General features: G+C 36.4%; 1 protein-coding gene across 3 annotated transcripts in view; it reads left to right on the top strand.

Annotated features, from left to right (window-relative positions):
- RBPJ (recombination signal binding protein for immunoglobulin kappa J region) overlaps positions 1-23,311 on the top strand; it is an 82,868-nt gene that overhangs the window by 15,561 nt on the left and 43,996 nt on the right. Inside the window, exon 2 of one of the 3 annotated variants that reach the window (XM_036419069.2) lies at positions 13,557-13,739. The exons of the other annotated variants lie outside the window; for them this stretch is intronic. Within the exon in view, the coding sequence (XP_036274962.1) occupies positions 13,723-13,739 (17 nt within the window). The 5' untranslated portion in view covers positions 13,557-13,722. The remainder of the gene's footprint in view (positions 1-13,556; positions 13,740-23,311) is intronic. 3 annotated transcript variants of the gene reach the window in all.

Here is a 23,311-nt window from a genome sequence, read left to right as displayed (position 1 = left end):
AAGGGTTGGAGAGCCCTTTGTGTAACATTTAACATTAATTTCTTGGCCAATTTATGTGAGTAATTAAAGTTTTGAGGCAGTTAAATTTCTTCTCTTGGGATTTCATAGTTGTCACTGATAATAATCACTAGGGAAGTAGAAATATTATTTCCATCAAACAGATGGCTTTCCTAACAATGCCTACCGAGGTTCGCATTTATGTTGGATGATTTCCTGATCACACCGACTTGGTATATATTTGAAAAATCACACTTGGTAATAGAATATGATGTAGATATTAAAATGGCGTAGTGAACTTCACAATTTCTAAAAGTTGGAAGTGTAATGTACAGTTCCTGCACTCTTGGGGAAGGTAGTCTGTTTTTGTGAGAGAAATTGCCCAATAGTGGATACCAATGCTTTGGCTGTCCTCTCCAGGACTCCTTAGCTATCTCTTCTACTTTTCGACTTTCATTAGCCCTGACCTCAGTGTGCTGTTTTCGTTTTTGCTTTAGTCAGATGGCCAGTCTAACCAGTGCTTTGAGGAATTGGCAGGTATTTGTTAGGATAAAAGGTAGGTTTCTGTTGTGTATGAGGAATATTTGTAAAGAATACAGTGTGGAAGGCCTGCAGTTACAAAATTAACATTTTTTCAGCTTTAATGTGGAGATTTTACTTGTTTTACATGGGTTATCTTTCACTTTTCAAATGTTTTTTCTTTTTTCTTTTCCTGTTGAAGATATAAAAACATGCACACACACATATTGGCAATACACATGTATATTTATGCTCCTGAAACTTAAAAAATACTTAATAGTCAAATATTAAGATTCTAAAATCTTTGTATTTGTAGGCTATATTTATCCCAAAGCAAGAAATGTCTGAAATCATTTCTTAAGGAGATTGTGAAGAAACTCAGTGACATTTTGGAGATAAGGGCAAACAGGTTGCATTTTGGAAAAGTAACGGGGCTTTATTTCCTTCATACTGTCACTGGTTGGGTCAAGTTTTAAGAGTGAATAGAGCCATGGTAAATATATCTTGACTTAGAGCTGTTAAAAATTATGAAGAAGGAAAAAAATTCTGGTGTTTCACACATGTTGGGGTGGGAACGTTGGTGTCATTTGTGGAGATGAGATGCCACTGAGATAAATGGCATAATAGTGGAGTATTGAGTTGGTGTTGGTGAGATGTTTCTGGTTTTGAGTGTAGAGTTGATGCCCTCGTGAGAGGATTAGATGATAATATCCAGTGTCCAATTGTATATACATTATATCTGTGGCTCCTGGAGTTCAGGGGGGAGAGAGAGAGAGAGAGAGAGAGAGAGAGAGAGAGAGAGAGGAGAGGGAGAGGGAGAGGGAGGGGGGAGGGGGAGGGGGAGGGGAGAGGGGGAGAGGGGGAGAGGGGGAGAGGGGGAGAGAGATATCAAGGTTGGAAATAATACTCAAAGACTTCTAGATGGTAATTAAAACCTCCAGAGTGGGCAAAATATCGTGGGGAGAGTTGGAGTTAGGTAGACTGACACTGGTGAGCATCAACATTTAAGAAATGGTTAAGAGTTGTAGAAACTAGTAAAATAAAAGGAATAACAAAAGAGGTGGGACAAAAACCTAGATGGTGTGGTGTTACAAAAATGAAGAGAGGACTTTCTACAATAGAAGGAGGTAAACGCTCAGATATGTCAGGTGCTGCCAAGAGGACAAATGAGATAAACCCAAAAGCTCACCAGATGTAGGACTTCAGAGACCTTGGCAGAAACAATTTCAGTGAACGGGTGAGAGCTATAATGTAGTTGGTCATGGGCTGAGGAAGTTGAGACAATGCTTTCACAAGTAACTGCCCTGAATTTGGGGATGAAGCCTGAGGTGCTGCCATGCTGCTTTTTAAGGTGGAATAGGCTTCTTTAGATGCTTCTTGGAAAGGAAATGAAACTGAAATGGAAACTCCCATTGTTGCCTTATCTATAATGTTGTGTAGCTTCTCCTGTACTAATGGAAGTCTGCATGAAAAGGGCTTTGTTGGAGAGGGGGATACACATTCGCCAATGCTGTGACTGAGGACTTCCATGAATTTGATGTAACTTTTCACAATGACTGTCTTATTTGGAGAGGTGATACTTCTACTCTGATTCTTTTGAAAAATTTGCTTGGGGTCTATTGATTAACTGAGGTGGTGGATTTAATTGACTTCTGTGAAGCCAAAGAAGGTTACCTGTGTTTGGGGTCTTTATCCATATACTGCCAGAGCCATGTAACACATGCAGCAGTTTGTTCTTGGTTTGTACTATATCATAGACTCGACTTGTAATTGTTCACACACATCAATAGAGAGTTAACATGTACCCCAGTTATGTGATTATTTATTAATAAATTATAATGAAGTACTTTATTAATATACACATTGGAATATGTACAGAAATTTGAAATGGTAAAAAACATTGTGATAAAAGTGAGGTAAAGTTTTAAAGATACTTTTAATAGAATAGAAATAGAATACTTTTTATATTCACAAGTATTTTTTTAGTGAGAACAGTGTGTTTTATTTTTATTATTAGTATTTGATATACTTTTATTGATTTCAGAGAGGAAGGGAAAGGGGGAGAGAGAGAGAAACATTAGTGATAAGAGAGAATCTTTGATCCTTGCCTCCTGCATGCCCACACCCCAGGATGTCACCTTACCAGGAATCAAACTCTGACCTCCTGGTTCATAGGTTGATGCTCAACCACAAACCAAGCTAGCTGGGCAGAGAGCAGTGTACTAGGATTTTAAATATCACTGTTACTTTAAAAATTGTGATAAAGTATACAGAATACACTTCACTGTTTTTTAAAATCTTAGTTAAGACTTTGTAATGAAGACATTCAAAGAGCTATTTCCAAGTTCATCCTATTTCTATACAAATCAAGTGGTTTTCATGGCTGAAAAGCCATTGTTTAAATGCCAGGCTTATCTTAAGTGTTTTTAATTTTACAAAAATAACTGTGAGGTAACATACTATAGGAAGTTGCCTGTCTTCACAGGAAAAATAATAAAATTTTGGACATTATAAGAAAAATGAGCCGAAACCGGTTTGGCTCAGTGGTAGAGCGTCGGTCTGCGGACTGGAGGGTCCCGGGTTCGATTCCGGTCAAGGGCATGTACCTTGGTTGCGGGCACATCCCCGGTGGGGGGTGTGCAAGAGGCGGCTGGTCTATGTTGCTCTCTTATCAACGTTTCTAGCTCTCTCTCTCTCTCCCTTCCTCTCTGTAAAAAATCAATAAAATATATTCAAGAAAAGAAAAGAAAAACGAATAACTTGTCAAGTTTCACAATCTTTTTAAGTGCTTTACCACGAGATAAAGAGCAAATGTTTGTTCATTACGAGAGATTTTTGTGGTAACTCCTTATCTTACAAAGATATATTGTTTTATAAAATTATCCATAACACCTGGTGATACTTTGTGCCATTCTGTGATCATTTTCTTTGCTTGGTAATGAAAGATGAAATGAATGAATTTCTTGTGTGATAGATCTCCATAAGCTTTTGACAGAAATCTTGTGTTATTTTGGTTAAAACAGATAATGCTCTCATGGATTTTATTTTTGTTAAAGAAGTCAAAGAATGCTTTCTCCTGAAAAGAGCCTTGTTTTTTGTGCAGTGCTCCAGCCCTTGCCCATAGCAGAATGTCTATCATGTAGAAGGCACTCAGTAAATACTAAGCTGTAGAATTAACTTATAGTTGACAGTGTTTTCCTGTATATGTTTTCTTAGAAGTTTTCCCATTTCATTAACAAGCCAGATGATATATATCTAACTGTGGCATATTAGATGATATATACCTAACTGTGGCATATTAGGAAACCATCTATACTGTTATCAACTTTATGGTAAGTTTCCTACAATCTGTACTTTCTCCAAACAGTTCTTCCTTCCCACCCCATGATCTTCAACGTTTTCTGTACATATTTATGCAGTAACTTATTTACTGACAGAAAAATACATCTTGGTTTATGTCCATGCTATTCCCCAAGCCGCTATTAAGCTCTTTCTGCAATGACTGGAAGAACCAGTCTGTCCTCAAGCTATGTGGCTTCTTATCTTACACTATTCTATAAGAAACTGCTAAAGAGGCATCTAAACACACTTAGTTAAATTCAGTGAAAATCTTCACTGAATTGAAATCATGACTTTAAACTTTGGCAGAGATAAGAAACTCAATACATACTGAGATGTGACAGGTGTTTTAGGTAGTACGTTTAAAAAATATCTTAATAGTTGTGGTTACTTTCCATTGTCACTTATTAATATTTTGAGGCAAAATGTACATGGAGGGTGAGGTTATTGTTGATAGTAGATATAAATCTATATTTTAAAAAGTTACCTTGGTTATTTCTATCTTTTTTTGCTATCTTGATATAGCCATGTTTGATTAGTTAATCATTATTTTTACTTGATAAAGAAGGAATACTAGGAGGAAGAGGTAAACCCCACTGCCATTACTTATTAGTGTGCTTGAATTTATTAGTATTTTCTCCAAAATCTGTTTTGTGTGAAAATCATCTTAAGGCCTTCAGGTCATTAACTGGGTAATTTATGGTAATGCTGAAACAAATCAGCCAATGAGAGCACCCTTTGCAACCCTTTCACAACGTGGAACATCTCCTCTTCCCTCAAGTTGGAATCATCTTACAAACTGAAACCTAGTGATGTATTCTGATTTGTGATGCCCACTAGAATATATACACATGGTCAAAACACACACACACACACACACACCTACCTGCAGGTGTATAGAACAGTGTTTCTCAAACTTCTCTATTAATATTCTAAAAACTTTGTATTTGTAGGCTATATTTATCCCATAGCAAGAAATGTTTGAAGTCATTTCTTAAGGAGATTATGAAGAAACTCAGTGACATTTTGCACCACCCTCCTTTTTGTCTCTGAATTTGACTGCTCTAGGCACCTCATATAACTGAAGTTACACTGTATTCTTTTGTGACTGGTTTTATTTCCCTTAGCATGATGTCTTCAAGGTTCATTGATGATATATTTCTAATGTGTCAGAATTTTATTTCTTTTGAAGGCAGAATAGCATTTCATTGTATGTATATACCACATTTTTAAAATCCATCTATTTGCTGATGAACACAGGATACTTTTTTTGGGGGGGGTCTTGTTTGTTTGTATTTAGTTATTGGAGGGTGAATACAGTTAAATTGAGTTTGTAAAATTGTTTAGAACACTGTACTCTTGTATAAATCTGTTTGTTACTACAAGGTTGATTATAGATCTTACTTTGTACACCTAAAAAATATCATGGCTGAAACTGGTTTGGGTCAGTGACTAGAGCATCGGCCTGGGGATTTAAGGGTCCCAGGTTCAATTCCAGTCAAGGGCGTGTACCTTGGTTGCGGGCACATCCCCAGTAGGGAGTGTGCAGGAGGCAGCTGATCGATGTTTCTCTTTCACCGATGTTTCTGACTCTATTCCTCTCCCTTCCTCTCTATAAAAAAATCAATAAAAAAAATATGAATAACCAAAATGTTTATTCTATTTGTGGTAGGATAAGCAAAGTATTATCTTAGTATTACCATAATGGTTAAAGGTATTGTATAAAATTAACTGGATTTAGGAGACCTGGAGTTCTTAATTAATCATTGGATTATTGTGAGTGTTACATAATTTGTACAAAATTATGTATACTTTGAAATGCCCAACACAAAGGTGTTCTAGTCTGCTCGACTGGAGAATTGTTTGGAAAGGATTTTAATTATTAGTTAGATGAAATAAAACAGCCCCTGTATCTGATGAAATAAGTTAAGTGATAGGGGTATCATTAAATAGGGATGATTGAGTTGCCATCACGTAGGTATTAACTGTTAATTGTTAATAATTATTGTTAATAATCCAACATCTTGATTATTTTGTGGTAGTAATTTTATAATTTAAGGTAAAATGAAAATAGCTAGGTGAAATTAAGTATATTAGGGCAGTTCCTTTCTCATTACACTCTAGAAAATACAAATTTACTTTCCAAGTTCTCTGCAGTCCATTTCTGTAGACCCACAGCCTGAAATTGTGATTTCTATTAACACATTTAACACAGTTCCATATCAGGAAAATGTGTTCTGTTTTGGATCTCATTAACATAAAATTTTCCTTCATGTTCCTTTCTTATTAAAACATACACCCACACAAATTACTACTTATCAAGCTTTCATAACAGTTGGCAGTGGAAAATTAAAAAGCATGAAGAGAATATAAAATATAAATGGAGAATGTAATAAAAAGCAACAGATCAAAAGAATTTCCTAGAGACTCTTAAAATAGTTCTTTTAGGATGGCTAAATGATAGTTCTTTAGTTTAATTAATTTCTTTCAACCTCATCGTAAAAGATAAGCTACTAAAAGGTAGTTGTTATTTAAATGAGTTGCTTAGCATGTGGAAAGCACTTCATGAATGTTGTCTGTTAAATTTATTATTTCTAAGTTACAGATTTAAAACAGGCATTTTGGCTGGAGAGTATCAAATAACAGGTTACTCTTCTTAGCTGAAATTGCCTTGATTGTTTTACCTCTACAGTGTTCAAATATGGACTGTCTCCCTTAAATAAGTCTGTTTAATTAGAAATTGTCTTAATATTTTTACCATATTATCTTTTAATACTCTCAAGTACATATGACAGAGGATGCATAATTAAAGTACTAATATTATTAAATTACTTGTTTAATACTAGTACTTTTACATGATCAGTTCTTTAAAAAATCCAGTGGTAAGCAATAACTGACCAATTTTACTTATCACATCTCCCTATTCTTGGCAGAAAATTCTGACAAACTATTAGATTATCTAAGTATATTCAGTTATTATGTCCAAACCAAATTACTTTTTTTAAATCTGAAGTAATTTCCCCATCTCAGACTTCATGGTTTGGGTTGCTTAGACTAGAAACCTTGGAGTAACCATTGCTTTCTTCCTTTTTTTCTTCAACTTCACGATCCAGTATGTTAGCAGATCATGTTGGTTTTGTCTTTAATATATGCTCACAGTTTCATCACTACTGATACTTGCACTGCTTCCACCGTGGTGTAAGACACTGTCATCATTAACCTGCATAGTTACACAAGATTGCTCTTCCCTTATGCCTTACCGTCTTTCTTCACTCAGCAGCCAGACTCATGCTGATCTTCCTTGCCTTAGCTCTTAATCTTCCTTGACTCAAAATTTGGAGTAAAATGCTCAAGACCTTCATGATCTTAAGAGCATATGTGTGCATACTCACATAGTGAAAATTAGGATATACATTTTAAGAAAAGAGCTTCCCAGTTGGGAGTCCCTTAAGGTAAAATTAGTTGAATAATTCATCTTCCAGAATTGCTAGATTACAAGTGTCTTTTAGTTGATCCTGAGTTCAGTCTTTTAAGTATAGGTGCTTAACATCCCCTTGTCCCCAGAGTTTAATTGGAAAGGAATTACAGTTTTACTGTTGAGATGGGAATTAGAATAGTTTATGATTCTTGGAAAGATTCTTTGAAAATTCTTCAAAACCAGGTTTACCTTTATATTTGAAATTCTTATTATGGCAAAAACTAGTTTCGAGTTGAAGTTCTTAGCATATGTCATTTTTCATACTTAAGACTGTTTCCAGGTACTTGGTTGACAAAACTTGTTTAAAATTCAAGTGTTTATAGTAGAATACACTGCTTAAATTATAGCTTTTATTGTAATTTGGACTGCCTTGTCAACTCAGTTTCAGTATTTTTCTTCTCAAAATTTTTTTACGTATAATAAGTCTATGAGATTTATGTAAAAACACCAACTTGGCTAAGTATATAGTATGTTCGTTGTAGGCACTGAAAATATTAAAAATGTTTGTTTTTACCCCTAGTCTCATCTATTTATTTTTTCTCCTTTATTTTTATGGTATAGTATAGTATATTTTATTATTTATATTGTTCTTTTCAATATTATCACGTGGTGCTAAATTTTATTTGAAACACTGCTCCTGAAATAGCATGTGTAGAGATCTTAAGCACCACGGTTTGTTCTGAGAAATGTACAAAGTCCAGTATGGAGAGAACATCTGTTGTATCTTTATTGGTAGGAGGAGACCAGAAGCTGGATCAGAAAAGACCCTATGAGAATGCAGTTGTCCAGTTAAACCAAACCTAGTGACTTATATTCTTTCTATCATACTTCCTTTTTAATTTTGTTTCATCCCTTATCAAAACTTAATTACTTAGGATGTAAGTCTACCTAGATGTATTTTAAAAGCTGGAAAATTTTAATATCGCTTTTTAACTTATTTGGACATTAATGTTTGTAAAATGAGTTATATAGAAGAGCTATGTTGTTATTAAGGTATTTTTAAATGGCCAGTTAATTTTCTTTTTCTTTTTTTTTTAATATATATTTTTTATTGATTTTTTTCAGAGAGGAAGAGAGAGGGATAGAGAGCTAGAAATCTAATCGATGAGAGAGAATCATCGACCAGCTGCCTCCTGCACACCCTCCACTGGGGATGTGCCCGCAACCAAGGTACATGCCCTTGACCAGGCATGTACCTTGGTTGCGGGTATAATTAATTGTATAATTAATTTTATACAATACCTTGACCTGGGACCCTTCCGTCCACAGGCCGACGCTCTATCCACTGAGCCAAACCAGTTTTGGCTAGCCAGTTAATTTTCTTACTGTAACAGTTTTGAACCCTTAAATATAATTCTGCAATATTTTGTTTCAGAAATTTTAAAAAATGTTTTTTTTTTAATTTATCTAAGATGTTAAAATACATTAGTATGCTACATCAGTTAGTTTTGGAATGCAATATGAGTACATGGTTTCCATTCAAATCTTGAAGTTGCTTAGGAGTTTCCTGTCTTTTTTTTTTTTTTTTTTTTTTTTTTTAGTGCTTTTGATTATTCTTTTAGTTTCATCAAGTCTTAAAACATATAGAGAACTGATCTTTTTATTTATTTATTTATTGTTTTTAAAATATATATATATTTTATTGATTTTTTACAGAGAGGAAGGGAGAGGGATAGAGAGTTAGAACCATCGATGAGAGAAAATCATCCATTAGCTGCATCTTGCACACCCCCTACTGGGGATGTGCCCGCAACCAAGGTACATGCCCTTGACCAGAATTGAACCCGGGACCTTTCAGTCCACAGGCTGGCGCTCTAGTCACTGAGCCAAACCGGTTTCGGCCCTGATTTTTTTTATTTTATTTGTCCTTTTTATTACTGATAACTGACTAGCCACTCCTCTATCACCTCCAATGACTTACCTTCCCATGAGATTGATGCTGGTAGCAGTCTATGGAACAAGGCCAAGTTGGAAATAAGGCAGTACTGTGAATTGCAAATCAAGTTTAAAAGATCTTCAAGTCCATAATTTAATGAAAAGATTTCATTTGTAGGAATCAAATGAAGTTTCTGATTTCAGTGATTAAATATGTTTGAACCTTCTTACTGGCTTTAGTAAATATATATGTAGTCTCTTGCTAAACTATAGCTAAAAACCTGTTTATATGCATTGGCTGGGTTTTGAGTAAGAAGCATTTATCAAATTATTGCTATATCATTCAGGTTGAAAAATAAACTTATGTGCTGGACTTTTTTTTTTTTTTTTAATTGCTTTAGTAAGGTAGGATGGCATAGCAACATGAGAATGGGTTTTAGAGTTGGACATGTGAGATATTTGTCCCACCACTTTGAGTCTATGATATTTGATGTTGAGCAAATCACTTTAATCTCTCTGAATGAGCCTCGGTAAAAGGAGTCAACTTGTCAGTCTTTTGAATAGTAGATCTGGGTGAAATAAAGTAACATCAAGTGCTAAGCGTGGTACTTACTTGGAATGTTGTCAACAAATGTTAGCACCAGTACCACCCTCTTCTCCCAACAGTGCTCTACAGCAATATTATAGCAGAAAAGTGCTGTAATTCTAGCTAGAAGATGTAGATTTTGAGTCCAAATTCTATTCTCTTATTGCACATATTCTTGGATCCAGTCACTTGACTAGAGAACATCAGTTTTCTCCTTTGTAGAGTGGGATTCTGGAAATAAAACGTGGTATTAGGTCTAGTAATAATTAATGTCGTTTTCTAATACTTTTTAAAATCGAATTTATTTAAACAATACAACAAAATTTAATCAACAATATAGTTGCCGTTGTTTTCTACTACTTGTGCCCAACGCTCAGGAAGCATTTTAATCCCTCTGTTGTAAAATTCTTGTGATTTTGATGCAAAAAATTCGGTCAATGCATTTTTGAGGCATTCTTCATTATTAAATTTTTTTCCAAGAAGAAAGTTTTGCAAAGAACGAAACAAATGGTAATCAGAAGGGGCAATATCAGGAGAATATGCAGGTTGAGGGAGAACTTCCCATTCCAACTGGCGCAGTTTTTCAGCAGTGATTCTTGCAGTATGCGGTCGTGTGTTATCGTGGTGAAGAATTACGCCCTTCCGATTAATCAGCGCGGGTTCTTTTTCTCTTAAAGCTTGGGCTAACCTTTCCAATTGGGCACTATACACTGCACTTGTAATGGTTTGGTTAGATGGTAAAAGTTCATAATGAAGAATTCCTTTAAAATTCCACCAAACACACAACATCACTTTTTTTGTATGCAAGTCAGGTTTTGGCGTGGGCTGCGGAGCCTCATTTTTGTCCAACCATTGAGGCCGCCTTTTCAAATTAACATACAGCACCCATTGTTCATCTCCAGTAACAATTTGCTCTAAAAACGGCAAACGGTTTTGACGAGAAAGGAGCGAACTGCAAATTGTGACTCTTTGATTACGGTTGTTGTCGGTCAACTCATGAGGAACCCATTTTCCAAACTTTTGGACTTTGCCAAGTGCACGCAATTGATTGGAAATTGTTTTTTGTGAACAATTTAAAGTTGTCGCAAGCTCTTGTTGGGTAATTTGAGGATTTTGCACCAAAAGAGCTTGAAGAGCTTCTTGATCAAAATTGGACACCCGGCCTCGACCACTCTTGTCATCTAACGAAAATCTCCCTCGCGAAATTTCTCAAACCAACGCTGGCATTTTCTGGCGCTAACTGCATCTTGACCAAGAGCACTACAGATGTTTTTTGCAGCCTCACTTGCTTTTCTTCCTAATTGGAACTCGTAAAGCATGCAGTGCCGAATACTATGCTCTTTATCCGCCATGTTCTTAGCCCTAGTTTTGCAACAAAAACCAAACACAAACTTTTTCAAGCAAAACTTGTTAATTTCACTTCACACGTTCTGTAGATACCACGTGTTTGAAGGTTATGTCAATACAAGTCAACGCCAAGCAAGATTTTAAACGAATGTTTAAAAACGACGTTAATTATTACTTGACCCGATAATAAGTACATCAGATCTAGGCTTTCATTCTTTACTAGAGGCCTGGGAAACAAAATTTGTGCACGAGGGTGGGGGGTGGGGGGAGCCCTCAGCCCGACCTGCCTCCTCTCCAGTCCAGGAGCCATTAGGGAATGTCCTACTGACGGCCACTCCCTGTGGTTCTCTGTTCTCTGCGGGGCCTGGCTGCTTCACTGCTGGTGACATAGCTGCCACGCCCTGCTGTCCACTCTCAGGCGGGGCTGAAGGACTGGGGGACTCCAGCGGGGCTGAGAGGACTTGGCTCCGCCATCTTGTGGCTATGGGCACCACCATCTTTGTGACGGTGTGAGAGTCAATTTGCATATCCCCTCTTTATTAGGATTATCTAATGTGCTGTGCCAGCACAGCCAAAGGTTCAGCGAGCCTGAGAAAAGGTGGTGAAGGATTGAAGAAAAATGGACAAGAGAATAGAGCTGGGTTTGGTGCCTGGCTAAGGCCACAAAGAAGGATCCAGAGGGTAAGCTGAGCCTTTATTTTATAGCCAGAGGTAAACAAGGTAGTGGTCACCATAGTTACTATGTTCTTGTGAGTTTTACTTGTTTTGGTAGCACTTGCTGCACCTCCCACAGCTCATTAGCTACCCTATAGGGTCTAGGGGGCATCATAAGGTCAAGCTTAATTATGCTAAAGAGGGTTGTGCCCTCTAAGCTGGGACTTGTTTGTGGCTTTGCCAATAGGTCAGTCTGAGGCTTAACTGCTCCCTATAACTGCTCCCTACAATCTAACATATTTATATGCTGCTGTATTTCCCACTGGTTAACGTTATTCTTATTTGAAGCTGCACTTCAGGAACATTAACCTGATGGATATGTTTAGGATGCATTGATTTGGAGGCACAGAATATAGGGGGCAATGTGGATGTCCTTCCAGGAAGTTGTATACTTAATACAGAGCCATTAAGTGGTTTAAAGCTGTAGTGGGAACTCAGGCCGTTGCACTAATGTGGTAAAATGATAAGTTAAAAAGATGGCTGTGGCTGCAGTGATTTCATTGGGTGGGGGCCTTTGTTTCTGTTCATTAGTTTCTTCTCACCTGCTCTTGTAGAATTCTTACCCATGTGCAGTTCTGTCACCATTATCAGCTTTCTGAAGAGTGACCTACATTTTGTAACCTGATTTCTCACAATTTACAATAGTCCTAAATCTCGGGAACATGTAATTTTTCTGACAGTGAAGTTGAAAGGTTTTCATCACTTGAATCTACCCTTACAAACATCAAATTGGTTTCACTTTCTCTTGAGTACACACTTTTTAGCTCTAGCTGGGTCTTTGTATTCTTCTATTCTTGCTTATTAACCTTTACATGAGCTGTTCCACAAACCCAGGGTGTGACAATTTCTCCATGCTTTCTTATTTCTTGGAAGCTCTTTTATAGTTTGCTTTTATTAAAAATTTTCGGATCAGTCATCCTAAAGTAATTTTAATTGTTTTATAACTTGAATATGTGGGGGTGACTCATAATTCGTTAGTTTTATATAGCTTGAGTATTCTTTCTTTCTTGTAACTATAAAGTACCAAACTTGAAGCAAATGTAGGTTTAAAGTGTGATACAAACACTTCTTACTGTATCATTTTAATAATGAAATGTTTTTATATAAGAAAGTTGGGTGGGGTGAGAGGAACCTGCCAAGATAATCACAGAGCAGCAGTAAAGCTTGATAGTTAGCCACCTATCTATTCACTTATATGTATGCTCTTCAAAGAAGTTAACTTTGGAAACGGGAGGGAGCTCTCTTTAAGTTAATGACTTCCATGTAATTAAAGTGATTCAGTAATATTAACACTAGAAGGGGCATTGTTTGTAGGAACCCCTGTTGTGTCAGCGAATTCCTTTTATACAGGTGTATGTGTGATTTCCAGCTCTCATTCTACACAAAAGAGAATAGTTGGTTAATTAGGGGTGGACCTGGCAACTACCTGTCTTAGGTTATTTTTCGTTCCTTGAGAAGAAAATTGAAGAATCAATTGGGTCAGAATTTTGGGGGGTTTTGGAAGACCTAAACGAAGCAAGAGCTTTTACTCTGACTGCTGGCATGTACTCGTCATTCATATAGGGTTCACATGAAAAATGACAGTGTTACATAATCATAGTGGCAGCTTTGTTTTTCTTAGTCATGGCAGCAGTTAACACAGTGTACTAGTGGCTTAACATACCAACATTTAAGTCCTTATTTTTTGTTTTTGTTTTTAAGTCATTGAAATTATGAGACTATCATTCAAATGGAAGCATTATAGTTCTTCGGAACCATTATGATCACAAAAGGAAAAGAGAATGATTCAGATACACTGGCTGAGGTGTTTTGAGGTGCATCGAAGTGTCCCAAGCTGTGACTTACCTTAACATGTTCTTGAAGTACCATGGCGTGGATTAAAAGGTATGCTTTAGAAATCTCCCAGTGACCCCAAGGTTGTGGATAGAATGAACGTTCAAGATTCTGTATTTAATTATCTTGTATTTTCAGATATGTTAATATTAGATTGCAGATGTGGTTATGGATTTATGGCAGTAGTATTTTTGTTAGGAAAAAGCTATTTATCACAAGCTTGATGAGTTAATTTTTTTCTTTTTGATATGGTTAGAGAAGATAGTAGTGTAGATATATCCCCCGAATTTTAATAGTAATGAGTTGTAATTTTAACCAAATAGTTTAGGGATTATTCATGTGTCAGTCTGTAATTATCCTTCTGGTGTGTGTCAAACTAGTTTCTCTGCTGTGCTGTTAGTTCATGGTAGGTAGTCTGAACAGGAAGTAGTTGGGGTATTAATTTTACTAAACAAAATAATTCTTACTTGGACCATTTATAGTTTGTGCTTGCTTTGTCTTACAAAGAATTTTTTACTGAGAGGAAAATGAATAATTATTAACAGTGGTATTGTATGTATACAGTTAATCATTCATGTGTTTGTGGTATGTAGTCCTGTTATTTGTGGTTGCTAGTAGTGGTAATTCCAGGTTTTGTATTACCCACTTAAACATTAAAAATCTTTTAGGTTTTTATGTTCATAACATTTTGAGTGAGGTAGGCAAAACCATTTCTTTATTATTTAAAATCTTGGAAACCTCCAATTTTGTACTATGTGCTTGCTATTAAGTGATTTCTTAAGGATGGTAGAAGTGAATCAACCCAGGCAGAATGCTGAATTCATTGTTACATTGGGTTCAGAATTATTTATCTTTTAGGTAATGAAGGAAAATATGTTGGGAAGATAGAGGTTTAAATCATGAATAGATAAAATTGAATAGAATACACTGGTGCAGTCTGTTATCTTTATTAGTTAGAACTAGATTATCTTATGTTAAGGTCCTTTTGACATCTCAGCAGTTAAATTCTTAAAAGAATTTAGTTATCAAACCTAAGATAAAACTACTTTATATTAAATTCTAGTCTATAGTGAGTGTTGGCCATCATTCATTTGAACCAGGTATTTTATGTCTGATGGCACACAATAGTATCTACTGTCCAAAAAGATCTCTTCTGACATAACTATGGTGTTTGATACATTGTTCACAAAATATATGTCTCTGTAATATTTTCTAATTCAACTTCAAACATCTCTTTCTGGGTTAGTTTTTGATTATTTGATAGTTTTGTTTTAACTCCACAAAGGATTCTTGATGCACAGCTAGAGTAGGGAGCTGCTATCTTTTTGGAAGAGTTTATAACTTAGTGGTGAAGAGCTTAGGTTCGCTCTGGGGCCAACTGACCCTTTTCAGGTGGAACATTTACTTTGTTACTTTGGGACATGTTTCCATTGACTCCTTCCTTCCTTTCTTTTTTCTTTTTTCTTTTTTCTTTTTTTTTTTTTTTGAGAGAGAGAGAGAGAGAGAGGAAAAAAAAAAATTGATTGATTGCCAGCCAGGAATGGAACCTGCCCTGACTGAAAAATTAACCTGCAACCTTTTTGGTTTATGGGACCATGCTGCAATCAACTGAGCCACCCAGCCAGGGGCTGCTATTACTATATATTTTTAAGCCTCATCTGAGGATATGTTTATTGATTATTATTATTTTTTAGAGAGAGAGGAAGGAAGAGAGAAACATCGATGTGAGAAAGTTCAGTCAGTTGCCTCCCTGTGGGCTCCAACCAGGCAACTAACCTGCAATTTAAGAATGTGCCCTGACCAGGAATCAAACCTGCAACTTTGGTAGTGTACTGGATGATGCTCCGATCAACTGACCCATACTTTGTTATTTTGACAGGCTGTAAGAATGATCTGAGCAAAAAAAATATAAATTAATTTATACTTTTAAAATATTACAAGTACATAATTATATAATTTATATATTGAATTTTATGTATATAAATTACATACACTTAGTGCAGGGTTGTGTATGTAGGAAGCCAGTTATTAACAGTGATGATGATTAAATGCTAGAACAGGAATCTTACACTTTATTCTGTGATCTTCCTAGAATTAAATAAACAATCACTATTCAACTGATGTTTTCAGTTCTTTGGGTGTTTTCTCATCAGTGAAAGAAGATGGTTGTTTTGTGCATCTTCTAAAGCTGTATTTTTCAAAACATAGGTTGTAGCCCATTCATTAGTGAGTCAAGAAATCGATTTAGTGGGTTATAACCAGCAATAAGACATATCTATAATAATAGAAGTGTAATATGCTAATTATACTGGACAGCTGAACGACCTTCTGGATGGCATTCTGGACTAAGCTGCAGCAGCGGGGAGTGAGGCAGAGGCAGTTAGGGGCAATCAGGCAGGCAGGCAGGCATTAATCAAAGCTGTTTTATAAAATAGAGTGATACATATGTTTTAAGATTGTGTCTAAAATACAGTTTTCTTCCTCAATAGAAAACAGACTAAAGATTTCTGGTAAATTGTTTCATAACAATGGAAATTCTACATTAGCTTTCTACACTTGGGAGCTGAAAATAGAAGAAATCTTTGCCAGAATAAAAGGCTAAAGATAATAAGCATAATTCATTTTTCTCTGCAAGTTCTTGAAATCAAGTCAAATATACATAGTTTCTGCTCTGAACTGGGTATGACATACCAAACTTAGAAATCATGTTTTGAAGTTATAAGAGAGAAAGTAGTAACTCCCAACCAGTGAATTCACTACCATGCTGATGAGTGCTTGTCTTCAGGCATATGTTGCTACTTTTGTTGGAAGCAGAAAACAGGAGTCTAGGGATTCAGAGAAGGAGAGAGTTGAAGTCCTTTTTTCTATTATTATACTTTGTCTCCCCAAATCCCCTCATCCCCACCCGACCTAGTCTACTCCAGAGTATCCAATTCTTCTTACTCATATCGGTAGCATTGCTTGGCTTTTCATCATCGTTTCAGCCCGGTTTCTTCCCGGCTTCATCATTTTCTACCTCATACTGTTTCTCCTGCTGCGAGTGCCGGGTTTCCTGCTGTCACTTTGTGGCAGATGTTTCTTCAAAACTGGGTCCATATTCTTTGGTTATCACCATGCACAATGTACAATCTTCTTCTTTGTTGAAATTCCTGTGGAAAAACTAAGCTGTATAAGTATATATTAAACAAGGGTGACTTGGAGCAGGTAGACTAAACTGGAGCCAATTTTCAAATCTCCCCACCTCCCTTCCCCTCAGTTATACAAATTTTGTCTTGTTGACTCCTGTAGACAAGTTCAGGGGGTTAACCCGGGACGAGCTGCCCCTACCCATCGCTCCCTTGGCTGCAAGTCTCCTGGGGTCCCTTAAAAGTTTAGGAGATGCACACCTGAGAGGGAAGAAGAGGGGGGAGGGAAAGGTGCAGGCATGCTACTGGGACTCCAAGAAGTCTTTTGTTTCAGTTCTCATTCGCTGGCCATTGTAATTTAGAGCATCGAGGGGTTTTTCTTATAATTTGCCCCTTTTCATTTAGATTTTTCGAAGAAAACATCCCTGTAGATGTTTGTATGATTTTAATTATGGTTAAATGGCCCTTTTATGTTCAGGGTATTGTCCCATGTTGCTTTCAAGGTTTATTCCTAGGCCATCGTGTCCCATGGAGGAGGGAAGTCCAAGGATTACAGCTAGGCGATGAGAGATATTTTAGTGTTATCAGCCACTGAGGATTTCCATTTCTTTGAAGAGTAACTTTTTCTGTAAAGGTATAACTGGCTAGTTCAGTCTGTTGAGCAAACAATATTAGCTGAGACTTGATTTATGGATCTATATAATTGAAGGAAGCAACAGGTATTGCAATAAAAAGAAAAGGCAAAGTATTAAGCCAGCTTGTAATAGTTATCTAAATAATGAGGTTATCCCTATTGGCAACCAACTAAAAGGTTACTGGAAGCAGGTAGGCATCTAAAGAAGAGGTATTTTCTATGGAAACAAATAAAGCTAATGGTTCACTTACATTATCAATGCTGTTTCTGCATCTGTAAGGCTGTCATTTGAAATTCCTGGGTGGAAGGCATGAAGCTTCTAATGCTGGAGTGATGGCTGGCAGTGACCATCCAATTCTGCTTTGCACTTGGGATGTCTCGGTGAGGTCATCAGGTGTGCCGGCTTACCTAGCACCAGTTATTGAGGTGGTTTAAGCATGAACTGTTACGGTGATTTCTCTGACATTTATATCAAGTCATTTAGCTGCGCTTTAATTCCAAACCAGAGGACTTTAGAAAAATGGAATATTAGTTTGGAGGGTTGTAGCCAAATACTTGAGAAAATTAAAAGAATTCAGAATGTAGTCCAGTTTACAGGTGAAAAAGAAAACTTTAAAGACAGTTAACTAGAATCTAATATCCACATATATGCATTATAGTTACTATTGAAATGCAGTTTCCTCTAAAATCATAATTTTTATCAAATATTGCTAAATTAAAACTATTGCATGAGTCTACTAGTAGTTTCAATAAATCTGACCTGATTATTTGTATAAATGTAACAAGAATAATAATTGATCATATAGGCTCTTTTAAATCTTCTCAAACATTACCATTCTATTCGCCTTGGTAATAAAGCCAGTTTTTAATTGTGTCCTCTTATAAAGATAACAAATACTGAATTTTATAAATAATCATATTGCCATAAAAATAATAGTCATTAAGAGTTTCCTCTCGAGGAATCAAGTGGGCAGAAAAATATAAACGACAAAGGTATAATTTACCAAGTTGCTCTAGGTCATTAAGTAACAAGATTAGCAATGTTTCTAATAAAAAGAGCATAAAATTAATTATCCTCAGTCATTCAGTCCCATAATTAATCCATCTTTATATTGATCATTTGCCAGTATTTAATGTATCCAGTTATTTAGAGTTCTATAAATCTTCATCCAGTTTAAGGGTATGAGCTGAAATTTTATTCTCAGAAATCTTTGTTTTAGGTTGTCAGAATCTTCTCCATTGATCTTCTTGAAGGTGAAACATATATGTAAAAACATCAGAGTAAAACAATGACTGTAAATGACAAATGTACTTAAAATGGCATGTTATAGATCTGATTATATAATGCAGTGACCAAGAAAATCGTTTTTCTCTAATATAACATTTTGAGATAATTAGAATTAAAAATGAAAAAATATATAAAATACACAAATTATTCTTTATTTGACAGAGTTTTCATATAATTTTAGTATATCAAGTTGGTCTGCTTAGCTTAACTTTTCTGTTTTTTAAAGCAAGCATATCTTAGAGATATTCCAGGAGCCATTCTAACAACTCAAGACTAATTCCAGGTTAAGAAAGTCTCCTTTTAAGAGCCCTGAGAAGTTTAAAGCAATATTAATTATCTATTTACTCAAAATGACAATAAGAGATAATTAAAAATACAGATTACCTATTGTTAGTAAAACCTTAGTTCTTATTTATAAGACAGTTGTTTTCTTGAGTCAATCAACTACCTTATTAAAACAATATAAGACAATATCTTGTTTTATTTTATTTTTTATTGATTTTAGAGAGAGTGGAAGGGAGATGGGGAGAGAGAGAGAAACATCAATCTGCTATCTCTCATATGCTCCCCAACCGGGGATCGAACCTGCAACCTGGTTATGTGCCCTGAACGGGAATCAAACCCTCGACTCTTCGGTGCACGGGATGACACTCCAACCAACTGAGCCACACCAGCCAGGGTAAAACACAACTATTTTAATAAAACATCGAATCTTTGCTTTCTAAGTAGAAAACTTTTTTGTAATATCTCATCTGGAGCAAAATGATAAATACAGGGGAAAAAAAATGTCTTTTTTACCCAGTGAAAAAGAACAAATCTTTTGTATCAGTTTACTTTTGATATTTAAATTTGCTTATTTAAATGAAATCTAATCTTATTCAGCTTTACCTTATATAAAATTTCCCTTTTTTAAGATTTCTCTTTATAAACCTTCTAAAACTTTCCTTGTCCAATTTACAGTGCTCTTCCTGCTCATTCAGAAATAACTATCTTAGGACAAATAAGTCTCAAAATATATCCATACCTTGGGCCCAAGAAGCTAGCTTCACAAATATTTTCTCTTGTCAGTTTAAATTTAGAAGGTAGAAAAGATTCTGAGCAATTCTAACATGTCGTTTTTAGCCCATTTAGACAAAAAGAAATGCGCACAAATCTACCTTGTTTATTTTAAAAGCTCTTTAGTGTTTTAGGGGAGTGACTGGAAGTTTTGGAGAGGTGTTTTTTTTTTCTATGTGTATTTTAAAAAATATATTTTATTAATTTTTACAGAGATGAAGGAAGAGGGATAGAGAGCTACTGTAGAAATGTTGATGAGAAAGAAACATCCACCAGCTGCCTCCTGCAACCCGCCCCCCCCCCCCCCCCCCAACTCCCACCGGGGATGTGCCCACAGCCAAGGTACATGCCCTTGACCGGAATTGAACCCGGGACCCTTCAGTCCACAGGCCGAAGCTCTATCCACTGAGCCAAACTGGTCTTGGCTATGTGTATTTTTTAAAAAAAAATTGATTTCAGAGAGGAAGGGCGGTTGGCAGGGGAGAAAGAAAAAAGGAGCAACATTACTGATGAGAAAGAATCATTGATAGGTTGCCTCCTGCATACCCCACACTGGGGATCAAGCCCACAATCAAACTGTCACCTCCTAGTTCATAGGTAGACATTCAACCACTGAGCCAAGTCAGCTAGGCTGGAGTTTTGACTCCTGCCATTTAAAATGCTTTCAACCATTGCCTGGGGAAATTGTTTTCAGGTCTGTAGGCTGCTGTTTTTTGAGTGCTCCTCTCCAGTAAATGTGTGACTACTCTTTTAAGCATGGAAAAGTCCATTCTCACAATTTCCATATCTAAGCCTAAATAGCTTTGGTGGAGTTGTGGTTGGGAGAACCAGTAATTACATGCAATGGACATCAGATGCCATTCTGAGCTCAGTGATCTCAGACAAAGATAAACTACAAAGGTAGTTAAGGGCTTCCCCTTAAGCCCACCAGTCTGAGGAAGGAAGAAGGTTCTTTCCATCACATTCTGATGTGAACGGGGGACCCACCCCAAAGGGACACTGAGGGAATAATCCCTCATCACATTCTGGGTGCCACTTCCAGACACTTTCCTGAGGGAATACACTTTCCAATAAAAGCGTGTGCTTCTGTCACAAGATGTAGGTTTGCTCAATGCAGGGTATCAGGGGTAGAAAGAAAAAGGAGCACATCTGGGGTCCAATGAGCATCAAGGGGTTTGGTGGATGTCACCTGGTGAGTCTGGACAGCAGCGTTGCTACTTTTTCAAAGCGTGGCCCTTTGGGTGCCAAAATGTTAAACTAAAAATCTTTAATTTCCATAGCTGAAAGACTTTTTTTTTTTTGTAAGTAAAGTTTTATTGAGCAAAAAATGCTAGCTAAAAGACTAGTTTCGGGGTATGGAGTTTCAGCCACCAGGAGCACAGCCCACTGGTGTGGCTCAGTGGTTGAGTGTTGGACCAGTGAACCAGAAGGTCACGCTTTGATTCCTGATCAGGGCATATACTGGGATTGCTGGCTCTCTCCCCAATGTGGGGCATGCAGGAGGCTGCCGGTCATTGGTTCCCTCTCATCATTGATATTTCTCTCTCCCCCTCTCCCTTCTTCTCTGAAGTCATTCAAAATATATTTAAAAACAACAACAACCAGTAGCATGGCCAGGTAGAAAAAATTGTATGTTTGCCATACCTGAGTTTTGCAGGGGTTTTTTTTATATGTCATGTAGTGAGGAGGGAGGAGAAGGTGGTTGCCTGAAAGAATTTACATGAACTATAGGCAAAAAGGGGTGGGGAGAAAGTGAAGCAGGGTTTATGGAAGAAGAAATGGCTGCTTTTGTAGATTGGCTGGGGGTAGCAGTGCAGAAAGCCCACATGTAAACAAAGCCGGGGGAGGGCAGAGATAATCTTCCAAAGATAGCCACCTGTAAAGTAACCCAGAATTCCAACAGGCAAGAATAAGGGAAGTCCTTTGTTAAAGAGTTCTAGCTCTTTCACTTTCCAGCCACTATAAGTTAGAATATTGCAGAATTTTTTCTTATCACCCATCAGTTTTAGACTCAACAAAACTAAATGAAGGAATATAACCTTCTAAGGGCTCCTTTTCAGGTATATTGTTTGTAGCTCCATTTAGATCTTGATACCAGTTCTTCATAGATTTTGTTAGAAACTGGATTATCGCTTTTTTGACATGTCAACATATCTCATTAACAAACATTGCTACTATTGAGCTAGTAACAACAGTAACCTATGGCATTGTGGCTTTGCAAGGCATTTTGCATTAGAACACGTAAACTAAGGTTTAAACCTGAAGGGAATTTTTATGAGTTTATTTGAGCCAAACTGACATTGCTTAGAAACAAAATTTCAACAAATTGAGAAAATGCTCTAGATAATGGCAGTTTTGTATTTTATTTTATACATTATAATCAAAGGAGAGGGTGTAAGGGGGTTCAAAGCAGTTTGCTGTCAGATTTTGTACCATCAGGATCTCCTGGGAGGCCAGCTGCTGGGGTTGGTGGTTGTTTTTTGTGTGTGTATGTGGTGTGTTTTTTTTTTGGTCCTAGCAATTCATGAAGGCAGTGTGACAGGTTAATGGCTCAGATACATGTTGGCAGGAAGCCATCCTTTAAGCTTTCAATTGTGGTTAAGACCACTTCTTCAGAGTGGTTTTTGGCTTTACCACAAATGTAAGTTTGATTATTATAATATGACATGTGATAACAGAAAGTTAAATTACAATTCAAAAGAAGTGTATTGTTTTGGGTATTAACACTCAAGCAGAATGCCATTCATTTCCTTATTCATGTAATGGTGTTATTAGAAACGTTTTAGAAAGCTTTTCCCCATTCTGAACGTACGAATATTGATTATTTTATTATTTTTGCATATTGCATATTCTCATTTTTAACTCAGTGTCCTATGTTACATATTTTAAAATGATAATTGTTATTTTTAATATTTTGCCTTTAGGGACATGCTTCTTTGAAACAGCTTAACTCCTTACAAACCTGAATCATAGCTTTTCCTATATGTTATAGACCTTATTTAGGCTATATCATCCATAAGTGTTATGATCTGTAGTATTTAAAAGGAAAATAAAGGGCAGATGCCCTGCTGAATTAAAATAGTTTAGAATACCAAGCTGTGTATTAAAGGTTTGGCTATTTAACAAATTAGCCACACATGGTTTGATGTAGGTTGGGCTGGTACTGTGTTTGTATAACTTCTACCAACAGAAAAATGAAGACTGCCAAACCTCTTTGTTAAACTGAAGCTGTCTGTGTAGATTCTTGGTCCTTTTTAACTCCAAAAAAATGTACTTTGGAGAAAATGATTGATAGTGTAAACACTAAGGTCATGAAACTTTTATTGTTCCCACTGCAATTGTAACTTATTCCCCTTGTTCACGGGAAATGCAGGAATAATTGTCAAATTTATGACACACATATGCAGTCGCACATATGTCTATGGTATATACTTAGATGTGTTCAGTAGCCAAGGTGTGGCTCCCAAAGCAGATATTTCATGAATTTTATGTATTTACAGCTTTAGAAAACTTCTCACTT

Source organism: Pipistrellus kuhlii, unplaced genomic scaffold (assembly GCF_014108245.1).
Source record: "Pipistrellus kuhlii isolate mPipKuh1 unplaced genomic scaffold, mPipKuh1.p scaffold_m20_p_1, whole genome shotgun sequence".
In the NCBI taxonomy this organism is placed as follows: Eukaryota; Metazoa; Chordata; class Mammalia; order Chiroptera; family Vespertilionidae; genus Pipistrellus; species Pipistrellus kuhlii.
This window is presented reverse-complemented; position numbering and strand designations above follow the sequence as displayed.